At 32.7% G+C, this 16,199-nt stretch overlaps 2 protein-coding genes across 2 annotated transcripts in view; both read right to left on the minus strand.

Moving 5' to 3' along the window:
* The window catches only part of LOC127859327 (G patch domain-containing protein 8-like), a 49,006-nt gene extending 48,326 nt beyond the window's left edge, over positions 1-680 (minus strand). The window contains exon 1 of the mRNA XM_052396661.1: positions 543-680. The gene's annotated coding sequence lies outside the window, so the exon portion shown is untranslated. The remainder of the gene's footprint in view (positions 1-542) is intronic.
* A 10,873-nt stretch (positions 681-11,553) lies between these two features.
* On the minus strand, positions 11,554-15,888 carry LOC127859328 (toll-like receptor 4). The gene has a single exon (XM_052396663.1). It carries the CDS (start codon positions 15,706-15,708, stop codon positions 13,093-13,095), a length of 2,616 nt encoding a protein of 871 aa, XP_052252623.1. The 5' UTR covers positions 15,709-15,888; the 3' UTR covers positions 11,554-13,092.
* Positions 15,889-16,199: the final 311 nt, after the last annotated feature.

Raw genomic sequence — 16,199 nt, forward strand, 5'->3', positions numbered from 1 at the left:
CTTTCTTTGATTTATAGCGTGACATAAATATGTTACGACCCTGGTGGACTTTCGATACGAGGTTGGCTTCAGCGTACAGGTATGTCAATACTATATAAACTGTACGCTGAAGTTTCTTTAGCTAGTGATGTCATTGCGAGAGCCTTGATCCTAATAATGTAAATAAAATGTTTGATACAAGGAGACGCTTGATATGGTGAATTGGTACGATACATGAATAGTCCAAAGTAATGAAAGATCAAGGATGGCAGAATTTTTGTGCTGGACTTGAACAGTGCACAAAAAAACTTCTCATTATTTTAAATCAATTGCATTTTATCTTTGAGTTTAAAACAGTAGGCAATACACATTCAAGTGAATACAAATGCAAAACAAAAACACAAAATAAATACTCCCCACCCGACGCCATTTTAATTCAGTCTGTCAGTGTCATGCAGGAGAACTGGTCCAAACATGTTTGTCGACCTTGTTCATAATATAAAATAATTAAGCCTAATTTTGAAATAATTAATATAACTGAATTAAAGCACCATATTCTGTACCTAAGTAACTTTCATTGGAGCAAACTGTCCACGAATCAGGAGATCTAGGGAAGTAAAGTTCTTTTATTTTCCGATACTCTTTTCTTGCCTTTGATTGGATGATACAAAACCGGAAATTCAGATTTAGATCGAACTGTAATATCGGCTTCGACTTCGTATCAAACAACGAATACAAATAGCCTGGGACCCGGCTCGATTTATGATTTTACGCCTGAGTATAAACCACAATAATCTCGTCATGGTTTATTATCATCATCATCATCATCGTCGTCGGCACAAACGCTTTATGATTGTGTCTAAATACTAAATATACATGACACTGTTATTGTAGTAAAGTGTTCTTGTTCATCTTTTTAACAATCTTAATGATATATATTAATATGTATATACATAATAGTAATTATTTTCCAGTAAGTCGTGTCAAGATATTGCTTGAGCTTGAAAGTGCACGTTATTAATTGGATATACTATATGGTATTGTTCATAATTACAACATGACCATTCACTTAAGTCCAAACAGAATTTGCTCATGGCACATGGTTAAACTAAGTTTTCAATGATTGGGACGATTTGAGTAGTATTTTGTTAATAAATGATTATACACGATTGCTATCTTTATAAAAGTACAATCAACGTGAAATAACTTTAATAAGAAGTGCATATAATAAAAAATATTAAACTTTTGTTAATTTTTCTATTACACGTTTGAAAATAGTTTGTGTTAAAATGTCATGGAATCATGCATATCATTATTTGAAAACGCATCTGAACATGTACTTTAAGGCACCATTATATTATTAACATGTATTAATTTTTACAATTAAAAAACGCACGCTTAAGAATAATCCATTTTTGAAAGATTGCGTGTGCGTCTTTTTCAATATGTCAGGTTATTTTTATGTTTCTTTGTTTTGCTAAATATAGCTGCACGGCCGTTAATCACGCGCGCCACCTTGTTTTTGAGATGAATTAATAAATGAGCCAATGCAACTTCCTAGGTGGCGCTCAGACCCGGATGTTTTGAAATTTCATGGATAATTTTAGAGGATTTAATATCACAATTAATACTTTTATTCCTATGTCTCTCTTATATGAATTGTGTTTTCAATATTTGTTTAAATTAAACGGTGTATGCATAAACATATTTAAACTATTAAGTTAAAAACCGTATGAGTGCATTAGACCATCGTTTGAACATATTGGTTCTCATTTCAAGACGTCTGAATGTGGTCATTAATGTACTAACCAAAACAAAATTCGGGCATTTGTAATATCCAATTGTTTATGTAACCAATGAAGTTTGGTATTGAATTTATATTTACATTGGAGTATTAGATATGGCATAAGACGCGACAAATTACTGTAACCCCCCTGTAGGAACCAATTTTTATATAAATTTCTAAATACTTCTACGACATTGCAGTTATTTCATTGGAATTGTATTACATTGTATTATAGCCATTAAATAATATTTAACTATTTAACAAAATATTATAGACACGTGCCTCATGAAACGAAAGTAGTTACTTGAGGTTAGTGCAAAAGTATTACTATATTATTTTACATGAAGTCCTAACATATGAAATAATAATATATTTCTTTTATGGTTGCAATTAATAAGTTCCATTTGAATTTGAAGTTATTGCACATATCTTATTACATATACACTATTGATAGGTGTTAATATAAGATCCTAGTATTAAATTACACATGTATGTATTGTTGCAATGAAATGTATTATTACTTTGTTTTATCATAAACTATTTACTTTGTAAACACTGAATGCTTACTATGTCCACTTGGGCTTTTGGCCTTCTGAATGCATTGTTTAATAAACTTGTTAAACGTCTTACAAAATACTAAGTAAGAGCAAATTACGTTCTTCCTAAGAAAAACGTTTGAATGGCATAAACATTGTAGTATCACTTGAAAATAAGTGTTTGAACTACATCCATACATTAGATAAATAAATATAAATAAATGTTTATTTATTGATCTGTGTGTACACTTATATTAAATCATTTGAATTTCTAATAAATTTAATATCTTTTTCAAGGAGAGCGAAAGTATCACACTCGTGAAGAAACTTGTCATTTGAGTCGTCTTCTTAGAAAACTGGGCTTAATGCATGTGCGTAAAGTGTCCGCACAGGCTAATCAGGGACGACACTTTCCGCCTAAACTTGATTTTCGGTAAGGCGGGACATCCTTGAAACTAAAAATACCATGCAAGCGGAAAGTGTCGTCCCTGATTCGCCTGTGCGGACTGAACAGGCTAATCTGGGACGACACATGTCGCACATGCATTAAGCCCAGTTTTCTCAGAACACGGCCCATATAGTCTTAAAAGCAATATTAATGCACATTCTATTGCAGTTTAACAATAATCAACTAAAGCTCATATTGGTAGAAAGAGCATTCAGAATAACGGCGTTTGTTTCTTTTTTCGTCTTGCAACCCTCATCGTCTCAGCCTATTTATATGTATTGATGCTATGATTAAGATCACAAATGTTTGAATTATTAACATTATTATTTGATATTCAATTGGAACTAGTGATCCGGTTCTTTTGCGCATCAAGAAATCCCAAGTTTATTTTACTTACAAGATCTTTTTATCTTTTATCACTTTTGCAAATTTATTTTATTTTCAATAATGGCATTGAAAAAGTTTTGTAAAAATAAGTGCAGATTGGAACACGCTTTATTACCGATTATGTAGTACTAAATAAGGGAACTCAAGCCGTTGCCTGCTGACAATTAACCCAAGTTTTATCATTACCCGAGTTCCATTTATGGAGAAATCCTGACTATAAAACTGTCATTTCGAAAACACTCATAATGTGATTAATGCATACATGTATTTAAAACATGTATTTTAAACTGGTGCGGCGCATTTTTAGTTGTTCGCTTGCGAACAACCTAGGTTAGTACTACTCGTTGCAAGTCGGTCTGCTCTTACGCTAAAAATGATAACCACCGCATCTGAGACTATTAATAGATGCTGATAAACAACTATAGTGGGATATTGTGTAACCTCGTTCATAGTGCATGCTTCTATTGCTGTTCCTGGGAAACATTATTTTGTTCTCAACAGATAGCGGCGATCTTTTGTCTTCACGGGTGCTAACAACGCAATACAAGTAGTAGAAAGTTAAGTTTGTTTACATTCACAGTTCTCAATTAATAAAACTTTGAAAATGAGTTCCTCAATTTTACTACAGGTATTTAATAGACAACAACAATAATGCTTTATAATCGCTAAAACCGAATATAAGGTAGTCGGCGTAAATGCTAACTTTGAAATAAAGTTTGCAATTTCGTTTCTAAATAATTTAATTAAAACAAAAGTTTAACTATTGTGTTTGTTAACTTGTAAGTCACATATTCAACGCATAAAATGTGTGTTATCAACTAATCATTGTCAAACCACACATAAAAGTAGGTAGATAAAAAATATACTACGGGAGTACCACGTATTAGTGTAAGTAGATAAAAATTATACTACGGGAGTGCACATCATATGTGTCCTTACATGCCTTATTATAAGCGTATTTCTTCACCATCGAACATATATCGTATGTCAATATTTGATTTACACGCAGTTTTCTTTCGACATATTTAAATCACACTTTCATAGCCGCGTCATGCGAAAATGGGTCTTATGCGTTTCGGCCAGCGTATCTTAAGCCCAACCTGTGCATTTGCGCAGTCTGGTCAGAGGCGTTGCTGTTCGCTATAAAATCACCCAATGTGTTATGGTCTCACTATTTATCTCCTAACCCCTAACCAGACTGAGAGATGCGCAGGCTGAGTGGGATATACATATGATGGGCGCAAATGACGAGGGTCATTAAAAATCTCATCGCGAATTGTAAATATCATATTTTTGCACAATGCTTTTCAATAAAAATTGTATTCAAAATAGCAAACTTGTAAATAACGGCAGCCCATCCAGGCGTATAAGAACGATTTCTAGACGTGCTGACCGAGTACGGCAAACATTTGTTGTTGGATAACCAAACGATTTTCCTCTTATCGTGACGTTATACTATTTGTTTGCTTTCTCATCTTGAAAGCAAATCTGTGTTTATCGATAGTTAATTATATATTCCCCGGACGATTTAGTGAACTAGTACTGACCCTGAAATTCTGCTAGATTGATTTTAACGCGTAATTGTAGCTGAGCCACAATTTGTGTCATTTAAACATACAGAGAGTAGTCCAGAATTCCTTAAACTGAATAGTGATACATCCTTTGCGCTGAGCACAGACACAGTGATGTAGCCAAAGTTTAGAGGTTTTATCTCGAATCAGCCTATGAAATATTCGAATATATTCATGCATGTCTGCTGGCGTTATGTAAAAGTCATTTGAGGTGAAAAACAGGGTAAAACAGCTATGCCGAAAAAGCGCATCAGTGCTCTATACCCATGTTTAGGTCAGAGGTGTTGACACCCTGTGAACTGCTAGGGTAACAAGTAAGGCACAAACAACAAAGTACGGGTCAACAGGGCTGTCTTTATTACTACCTATTTCGTAAGGTAAGTAAAAAGTATTGATCGCAGATTTATTTTTTATTTATTTTCATCAAGTGTGTTTTTGTATATTTTGAATTTGTTTATGGTGTCAAAAAACAAAAGTTTTGAACAAGGAATTTCCATAATAAAATTATATTCTTTGTAAGATAGGTATTCGATATTCAAACAATATTAATTTATTATGATGGTGATTGCAAATTGCCTTTATATTCAGTTTTCATTACCATTTTCATCATACTTAATATGCTTTCTAAACGTCAAAAAGGGCCACGTTGTTCTTATTTTTGTCTAAGTTATATCTATAAAATAAATAGGATGATAAAACGTGAACACACATCTCGACCCGTGCGTTAAGACGCACTCTTTATAAATGTGAATGGCTTGTGTTGATTTCAAACTTGCGATTAATATTGAAAAATGAGTTGCGTCTTAAATTATGCAAAAGCGAACAACTTCAGTGCCTTCGGCGCTTTGATATTGTATTGGATAATATTGGCGGAGTGTTCATGTACAGGCACAGACAGTAAACTATTCCGATAGCAGTAAAAACCAAGTGCAATCGGACATTTATTTCGATTAATATATTTTTTGGTTAGACATGAAAAGGCGCGATGCAATAACATTCCTTATATTGAACATACTGGATTAGTCGATTTCTAGCACATACTCACTCAAGAGACCCCATTTTTGGCTCAATCATGAAATTCGGACATAGTGTTTGTCTGGGTTATATATAGGCCAAGTTCGAATCCGAATCACAAGTCGAAAAAATATATATCACCAAGTGAATTATTTAAAAAAAAACTACTTAAAAAAGCCTTTATATTACTCGAGCTTGATGAATTTTGGTCAGAATTATTGTTTTAACATTATCTAGGCCAAGTTTGAATATGATTAACGAACGTTAGTCGAAACCTAAGGTGATCAGATCACAATTGAGAAAAAAGTGACCACTTTAGAAGCCACACATTGAACTCATTTTCGCAGAGTGACACTTCATCAGAATGATTATCTTCACACTATCATTCTCAAGTCGAATTTTGACAATTGGTGTGCATGTACTCGGTTATTAGAGTTAATGACTAGATCTTGATCAATCTTGGTAAAAATGTTTATCCTTACGACCATTTTTAGACATTTTGCAAGGCACTGGTTCCTTATTCCTTATTTAAATCGAATAAGGAACTGGCATTTTCCTACTAAAGAAACTATTAACATGGAACAAAGAGACCAATAAATCACCGAAAATTACTGTTAATGTAGGTTGGGTATTAAAAAACATTATTTGCAGTACATCTCTAATAAGTTTCATTTAATGATAACATAGTTTCTTATTCGTATTGAAAAGGGAACAAGGAACAGTTGACGCATTGAACTCGCTTTTCATCCTAAATCATATCACCTTGTAACAGTTTAGGTCATCATATAATAAATATAATTATTGAGATTTATGTTCCCAAGTGTATATACTGTGTAAATGACATGATTAATATTTTATGTAAATCTGTCACCATTTCAACATGTTAAAACCATCGCAAGGGAAGGACCCCCGATAATGTTGAAGAACTTCAGGTCTAACCCTTTTTCCATTTTGTATGTATGGACCAATGTATATATTTGTATAATGTCATTATCTGGAAATAAAATATGTTTAAAGTTTAAAGTAAAGTAACAGTTTAGGTGTAAGAACAGAATGGGGTAGCTTAATCATGACTGGTATTCAGCTATCGGAAAGTTTTCTCTAGAAGGTAGGGTCAGAAAAAACTTTTAAGAACTGTCAGACATATAAATAAAAAAACATTACATTAAAAATAGCCAATAATAACGAATATATAGCTGTGCATTTCTAGAATGATCCGAATTTAAATATCCGACATTATGGCCTCTGAATAAAGAATTGGCGTAAAGTTAGTTCCTTATTCGGAAGCCTGTATTTCGGACAATCACTTTCGGATATGTCATATTTAAGATGTAGTGTTGGTTATTTAAGCATGAGTATGTTATAGGGACGTATTCTGTCGGAATTCTTTTTATATTCTATGTGACGATACACGCTGAAAACAAGTATTATGAAGACGATAATAAGGAAATGGTATTGCCTTACTCAAACATAAATTGAAATTAACCATATAATATTAAATGTCGATGAAAATCATGGTTTATGTAGGTTCGAAGTTTAAAATATTTAATGCAATATGTTAATACCTAGTTTTATTTAATAATAACACAGTTCCTTATTCAGTGCGAAAAAGGAATAAGGATCTGATTCCTTATTCGTTATTCAAATCGAATAAGGAACTGGATTATCATCTTTTAAAGTAAGAACTTTCTTCAAGTAATGTAATATACCAGTCGTAATATTTTAATCAATATAAACTAATAATTGTAAAAAATACGATATTTTACAACTTTTCTTTTCTTCGTCGTCGTGGTTTACAGTCCCTTTAAAACTTAGTAGAAATATATTGCAATTAGTATTTTACATGTACAACCAATATATAAATAATATGTTCATTTATATGTAACTTTGGACAAATTTGCTTGATGTTTAAGAAAGAAAATGCCAGTTCCTTATTCGGCTTAAAAAAGGAATAAGGAACCAGTTCCTTTTTTCTTATTCAGCCGCGAATAAGGAACTGGATTATAAATAAAAAACAAACATGTTTAAATGTACAATATTTCACTTTTATATTACATACATGTAAAATAATAGTATATGCTTTAGGTTTTGTTGGTGTGAAGTTAGTATTCGAATTAGAAAATACCGGATCGGTTTAAACAAGAAATCCTATGCAAGCGCGAAGTCGAAACGTGAATATGTAACGTAATACATAAAGTAAATAAATTCAAGTATTTTTTTTTATTGACATCAAAAAGAATTGAATTATTGTTCTTTAAAAACCCTATAATAAATATGTAACGCGTGAATAAGGAATAAGGAACAGTTCCTTATTCGAATAAGGAATATGGAACTTGGAAAAAGGAACCAACTTACTATCCATAGACAAGCAACACCAAAGTGGCTGCTTTTTGCTATAGATTGCATATAGATTACGCGATATTCCATATGATATTTATGGATTTTTTCACCCTCTTTAACACTGGTAAAAGACGGTTGTGTCATACATTTATTATGTCAATGCACAAAACGTTAAGTTTATAAGGAACATTAGTATAACGGCCGGGTATTTCGGAACTTTACACACGCTCCTAAACGCTTGCGCGCTTAACATATTCTAACCTGTAAATACGTGAAATGGTGTTAGTAATAAATGAACACCTCTACACTATTATGTACCCATGTCATTTACGAAAATGCTAACGAAACATTTTTTCCACATGTATTTGACACGAATAGCGCTTTTTAACTTGAATTGCGCAAAAGTTTTACACGCTTTCTGACGCCGAGCGGGTACCGAAATCCCCCATGTTATCACGTTTAAAAGTGATATGAATAATATTAAACATTGCTTATCAATGATTATAATTGAAAGTGCAAAACAACAAAACGGCGGCATTGATAAGTTTTTATCAAAATAGTAACATTAAATAGTTTTCACTTGTTTCTGACATGAAAAGCGATTTATAAATTTGATTTCGTTAAGTTACTCAAATGCCATTAATCCCTATTAAATTACGCATACACGTGATATGATTCATACTTAATATTGATTTTATGACATTTTCAGTTTGTGAAATAAATTAAATATCTATAAGGGGGATTTTTGTATTTTGGTAATTTTGCACATTGAAGCTTCCATTCGAACTTGTCAAGACCACATTTTCCGCGTTGGAAATTGTATAAATTAATTTCCTCTAACTTATCTATCTGTATACCGACTGTCCGAGTTACATAAACCTTAATAACGCCGTTTCTTTATATCTTATTTCCTTTTTTTCAAACAAAATAAACGAAATTCGTTAAATAAATGAGAACTAGCCCTACGGCTTGTCTAAAAAATGGTGGACAGGTCGTTAGCAACCAGCGCGCTTGAATTATCGATCTCTGATTGGTCGATCTATATTTGGATAAGAATTTGATTGACATTTGGCGAGATGTCAATTAAACATTCAAATGAAACAGTTCCGGAGAAAAACCTGCCGAACAATAATCAATGTCCGATGACGTTGACAAGAGTCGGTCAAAGCCGGCGATTTACAATTAATACCGGAAATATCGCCCGTTGAACAGAAATACCGAACATTTTTTTAAGATCAGGGCTTTATATAAATATACTTGTACAAATAAGACTTGTGATAAGGATTTGCAAGCAAAAATGAGAATCTTGTTTAAGATGTTAAACACACACACACACATGTAAAACAACATAATCATTAAATAGCAATATAATTTTGATTATGAAAGCAAATATCAATGTTTAGGTTATATACAGAAAACACCTTTTGCTGCAAATATTTGAGTTATAAAGCTGCCTTTACAGAGATTGTTCTAAATCAATTAAATGGAACAGATTTGGAGGTCTATGTAGCAAAGCGATATTTTTTACATCGCGTTTTTTGGCAAAAAGTCGGGTTCAAATTCATAAAAAATCTACTAAGTACTAAGAATAATGAATAGTAAATTTTTCGTGTTTTGTCATTTTTTTTGTCACGTAAATCTGAATCCCTTATGTTGCAGGAGCATTTTCTGAAATGTAAAATGTTTTATTAATATACGTAACATGAAGAGATAATATGAAAAAAAGTAACAGCTAAACTTTCAAATCGTTTTAATTGACAGACATACTCAGAAGCAAGAACACTTAAACAGTTTACTGCATTTCAAACATTATGCTTTATAGTTTTTTTCTGAATACACAAAAGAAGAACAACAACAACATAAGTATGCGCGGTTCTTGTCCTACTCAATAGTCAATAGACAGCATGCAACAGAAGACATTACGTCTTCTATCAATATCTGAAATGATTTAAGGGGCAAGTCTTAAAATGTGTTCGTTGAACGGCATATTATAAAAATGAAATTCAATATGACTACCATAATCGCAGTCTGTTTTAAGTACAGACTGATTGTTGACAAAGCGTTTTGCTTATTTGACAAAATTATTTAAAAAAAAAACGTTTCAGATTCGCGAATTTTCGTTGTATTTATTTTATTTGCAAGGAAACAGTACAACTGAACATTTACCATGCTCTAAAATATATAATCTGGAGATTTCTGTTACTATCGTTATATTTTGTGACACTACGAGGATTGCTGATATAAAGATTTAGATTTTTTAGATTTTATTTACATCATTTCCAGAAGGCCAATGGCCCATGTGGACACATTTTAGTACAAACAATATAATATTTACAGTAATAAACATATGCACATAATTAATTCAAGCACGTGAAATTATAATAATTTCATAAGTAGTGTCAATAAGTATTTTACAGCAAGAAATACATATTAACCGTAATAATAATGTTTAAGAGGAGTACTCATACTTATCAATACATATTGCATTAATGTTATCGTTCAAGTACTCTACATAACAAAACCTAAAGAGAGTAAAACAAGAACTCACGCAAAATTCTGAGTGTACAGCCAAGTCACATAGTCGGCAGCATACATAGATAGATGACAAACATGAAATACATTTAATTTAAGAGGAGTTCTCATACTAATCAGTACATAATGCGTTATTTGTAATAAACACTGACTCCACAAACAAAGCTTATAAGGCGTAAGCAAGAACGCACAAAACACTCATTATACATTCACATACAAAATCAGGAACAGCAGCATTTTAAATATTTCAACTAGTTTATAGGCAAAGATACATCAAAAGGGCACATACATGTTCGCAGATCTAACTAAAAATGCGGCATGGACAAAAGCACTCAGTTTTCTTAATACAGATTCATAAAGTATAATATACGCCAAAGTCAGTGATTCGAGCCGCGTTTATGATCACTTTTTGCTTTCTTTAATTTTGTTCTTGTTTGTTTTTTATTGGAGCTTTTCAGTTCAAATGTTTACAATTATCAATTTAAAGGATTTAATGACACACTAAAATACATGTATGCGAAAATTGGTGAAAAGGTCCCTTTATAACCAGTAAACCGCGATACTATCGATAAAACGAGTACATCTTTGACAAATTTAGAAGATTTTTCAAAACGGCCAGCCTTTACTCTTCTCCAGTATTTACCTGAAAAGAAATATGACCCCATTCCGGAATGGTTACTTTATTAGTAACACATGTAAGCACTGACTTATAAATGAGCAATCTATTAAATGAAATGTGATATGATTCATACTTAATATTGCTTTTATGACATTTTCAGTTTCTAAAAAAAAAAAAATTCTATAAGGGGGATTTTTGTAATTTGGTTATTTTACACATTGCAGCTTCCACTCGCACTTGTCAAGACCACATTTTCAGCGTTGGAAATTGTATAAATTAAATTCCTCTAACTTATCTATCTGTATACCGACTGTCCGAGTTACATAAACCTGAATAACACCGTTTCTTTATATTTTATTTCCTTTTTTTCAAACAAAATAAACGAAACTCGTTGAATAAATGAGAACAAGCCCTACGGCTTGTCTAGAAAATGGCGGACAGGTCGCTGATTGGTAGATCTATATTTGGATAAGAATTTGATTGACATTTGGCGAGATGTCAGTTATACATTCAAATAAAACTTTAAACAGTTGCGGAGGAAAAACTGCAGAACAATAATCATTGTCCGATGACGCAGACAAGAGTCGGTCAAAGTCAACGTTTTTACAATTAATACCAGAAATACCGCCCGTTGAACAAAAATACCGAACATTTTTTAAGATCAGGGCTTTATGTAAATTTACTTGTAGACATAAGACATGTGATAAGGATTTGCAAGCAAAAATGAGAATCTTTTTTAATATGTTAAACACACACACATTTATAACAAGTAAACCGCGATACTATCGATAAAACGAGTACATCTTTGACAAATTTAAATGATTTTTCAAAACGGCCAACCTTTACTCTTCTCCAGTATTTACCTGAAAAGAAATCTGACCCCATTCCGGAATGGTTACTTTATAAGTTTCACATGTAAGCACTGACTTATAACTTATAAGTTATAAGTGATCAATCTGTTAAAAGTTCTCAAGAGAGTTCTCTGTATACCGACAATTAAAAAAAATTTGATCAGTTGTTCCACAGATTCTCGCCCAACAGCTTTATATAATGAAATTAATATCTTCTCAATACAAACGCATGCACACGTATCATTGCGTTTATTCATTAAAAAAAACTACCACGACTATTTTCAATGGAAAAAGAACATTGGTTCGAGGCAAAATAATATCTTTGTATGACAATTACAAGAAGTGGTAAATTTGACGAAAATGTTATTAATTGTTTGTGGCCTTAGCGATCAGAAATATAACATTTAAAGTATATTTAATTTACACAAATACTATTAACATTTTACTTATGATTGTTGATCTAAATAAAAATAAGGAGTTGCACCTATCTATATGTTTACTAACAGTGGTACAAATATGCATGTCGTTGTTTACAATACAATTAAAATATATACTCAAGAAAGTTAAAGTTACGTGTCATGGATTGGAATTTGAAATACGTAAGTGTAATGTGAAAGATTAAAGAAAAAATTACTCATTTATACTCAATAATATGTCATTTACATAAATCTAATATTGATTTTTTGTCGCTACCACAATGCAACAACGTAAATAATTTATAAAATCGTATTGCAATAGAAAGTATATGGGATGATTTGATAGTCCCAACAAAGCACGTAGAAAAATGCATAATTCATGTTGTCTGTTCATCATGCAAATACATGTTTAAACTTAACCTCCAATCTTCATTTCAACAGCGAAACACAATATTAATATCAACGCTAGCTACATATATTTGTTCATAGTTATAATCAATGAAAACACATCAAAATGATTCAAAGAAATATGCACTCCGGCCTATGACTTTAAAAAGAAAAAGACCATGCATCCATGCTTTTGTTTTAGAAACAAGTAAAAGAAAAGTAATTTTTACAATGATTTAATAACATTATGAAGTTTTTCCCAAAAAAGTGTGTTGCCCTCTTGATCCGTTGTGTATTCTATGTAATTATTGTCCTGTATCCATCGTACCATTTCCAACGGCATAGCGCTATGGGGCACTTGTTCTATCATAACTATAACAAGAGACACGTTATCACTTCTAGAATATATGCTCTCCATTCGCGCCATGTTAAACTCGTACATGCACCACTTGCTCTTCAGAAAAGAATTCGACAATATAACTACCGTTTTTCTGCTGCTGTCGATAGCATTTATGATGTTGTCTGAGATTGCGTTCCCAGCAAGAAAGTCCCGCTGGTGAATGCAAAGTAACACGTGTTCTGTCTCGACTCGTGGTATGAACTCGTCTCGAATGAAACGTATATTGTCTTCAGAGTAGGAGATAAACGCGTCATATTTATAGTTCTCAATGACAGTATAATCCGGCAACCTTCTGTAACCAAAATATCTCTTCTTTGACATGTACATAAAGTAACGAAGTTTCCATCGATTTTTGTATATAACTCCTCCAGTAACTAGTGAAATGAATGTCGCCATGGCTATGCAACAAATAGCTATGACAACCGTGTATGATTGACACCTAGATGCAAGGTTTCCAATGTCTTCGCAAAACTTTTTGGAATTCAAAACATTATTGTCTGATGTAACGAATTTGTAGTTATCAAATCCAAACATGTTATCTTTATGTTTCAACAACCAGTGTAGAAAGTCTTGATTATTGCAATCATATGTTAATGAATTATTTTGTAAGTCCACCAAAAACGTAGAATTTATGTTTTCATTCGATTCAAGTTGATGCTGTACGCTAATAGAAAGCGTATGTATCGAGTTGACAGACAAGTTCAATGACAAAAGATTGGATAACATATTAATTCCTATTTCGAAACGTTCAATATTGTTGTTACTCAAGTCTACACGTATCAAACTATGCAACATTGCAAATGTCGGTGAAAACAGTACTGTTATCCCATTGAACGAAAGATCTAAATCCTGAAGAGATTGCAGCTTATCAAATATATTTGATCGATTTGGATCCGCCATTTGAGAACCTAATTCATTATGGGAGAGTCTTAAAACTTTCAATGATGTGAAATTTAAAGTATCGGGTCCGATTGTTTTAATAGAACAGCGAGATATATTGAAAATTTCCACATAAGGAAGATGACCAAAATATCCTGTTAACGACTTAAACACATTTCCCGAAATATCAATGAACCGGATTGAATTATTAGTTTGCTCGAAATTAAATTGTATGTCTAAAATAAAATTATAAAAAAAATTGCAGTCATTGAAAATAACGTTCTCCAATTTAACTGGTAACCGAGGACCATCATAAACGTTGTGAAAATCAGGTTCAAAGTAGAGACATTCTTCGGAAGACTTTGCCCTTTCTTTCAAAAACGATTTATTGCAATAAAAACACGAGTTCTGACCCATGTCGATTGGGGGTCTATGAAAATCCTTAACGTGCTCAGCGGTATATATTATGGGATTAAAAGCGTAATTTAAATATGAACCAACCGCTGTGTGAACGTTTTTCATGCAGCCGAGTTGCAGTAAATATGGACCAAACGTGAATTTGTTCATATCTATGCGTAGTGTTTTCATCGAGTGCGGAATTAGTATAAGAGCATTTGTTTCAATAACCTCGATTCTATTCCCCGATATGTCAAAATGTTCAACTGTTGTGTTCCAGAAGTAGCACAGATCCGACACAGTAACTTCGATGCCAATTCCAAATGTGTTTAAAACGAAGGATACGTTCAAGAAGCCGATCATCGAAAACTGTAAGCCATACGTTATGTTCGCGAATGCCTTCATCCCCAGCTGTCGGTTGTAAGAAAGGTCGAGAACCTCAAGACCGTGAAGATGTTCGAAGGCTCCTGCTGTGATGCTATCGATTCCACATGCAGATATGTTGAGAACTTTGAGCGATCTCAAATGCGAGAACGTTTTGTTGTCTATTCGGGAGAGGTTACAGTAGGTTTGGAAGTTCAATCCCGAAAGAGAAAGTTGTGTTATTTTTGAAAAGTTGAACAAGACATTTGGATAGCCATCCATTGTGAGACTGCTTAAGTTTTTCTGATCGTCAAAGTCAGGTAATGAAGCATTTAGAAAAACTATGTGTTGACATCCATGAACCTTGAGCGTCTTTAATGTGTTCGGTAGAAAATATGAATTCCAGTTTCCGCTGTACACCGGTAGCAAATTTCGGGATATATCTAATTTGAATAATTGATGGAAATCCTGAAAAGTGTCCTGTTCAACGATCGATATTTGGTTAAAATTTAAGTATAATTCGGTAAGGTTTTCACATCCTTTAAGGTCCGAAGCAATGACGTTTCCCAAATTGTTTCTTCCTGCCCTTAGAACCACGGATGCAAATCCCTTGCTGGAAATGTCAAAACATATCTCCGACAGCCTCAGGTCACCCCTGCCCTCACAGTCCATTGCCATTCCGTTGTCAGTGTTGTTTTCACATGCACATGCATACCTCGGCCCACATGGGAAAACATTCCGTTTACAGTCAATTAAGTTTATATTAATGACACAAAGAATTACAAATACTATTCTATAACACATTTTGAAGTATCCCGTTAAATTAAGAAAGTGATAGCCGTGTAAACCACAATATTCACGTGAGAAGCCATTCGCCGCTTAACAACATTTGAACAATGTTTAGCCAAATGGACTGAATTCAGTTTTACACAATATAATCTGCAAACGGGGAAATTATATTGCCGTTATCTTGTGTGTGTGTGTGTTTGTTGTAATTTCCATCAAAAAAGTTTAATAACAATGCAGGTGGTTGATAAGCATTTTATAAAATGAATGACTAAGACTTTATTGGACTTTATACAACGTTTCAATTAAAACAATATAAAGGAAATCCTGTGTCATGTGCGTTTATCTTTGAATTCATTATACCAAAAACTGCCACAGTTAAACTATAATTATGAATGTCTATAAGGGCATATAACCTTTAAAACATGTTAAATTCATTGTATATTTTTAAAATGGCAGAATTACTGATGTATCATAAACAAGAGTTTCCGTGTGCGTTTTATTTAAAG

The sequence above is a fragment of the Dreissena polymorpha genome, chromosome 15, assembly GCF_020536995.1.
Source record: "Dreissena polymorpha isolate Duluth1 chromosome 15, UMN_Dpol_1.0, whole genome shotgun sequence".
NCBI lineage: Eukaryota > Metazoa > Mollusca > Bivalvia > Myida > Dreissenidae > Dreissena > Dreissena polymorpha.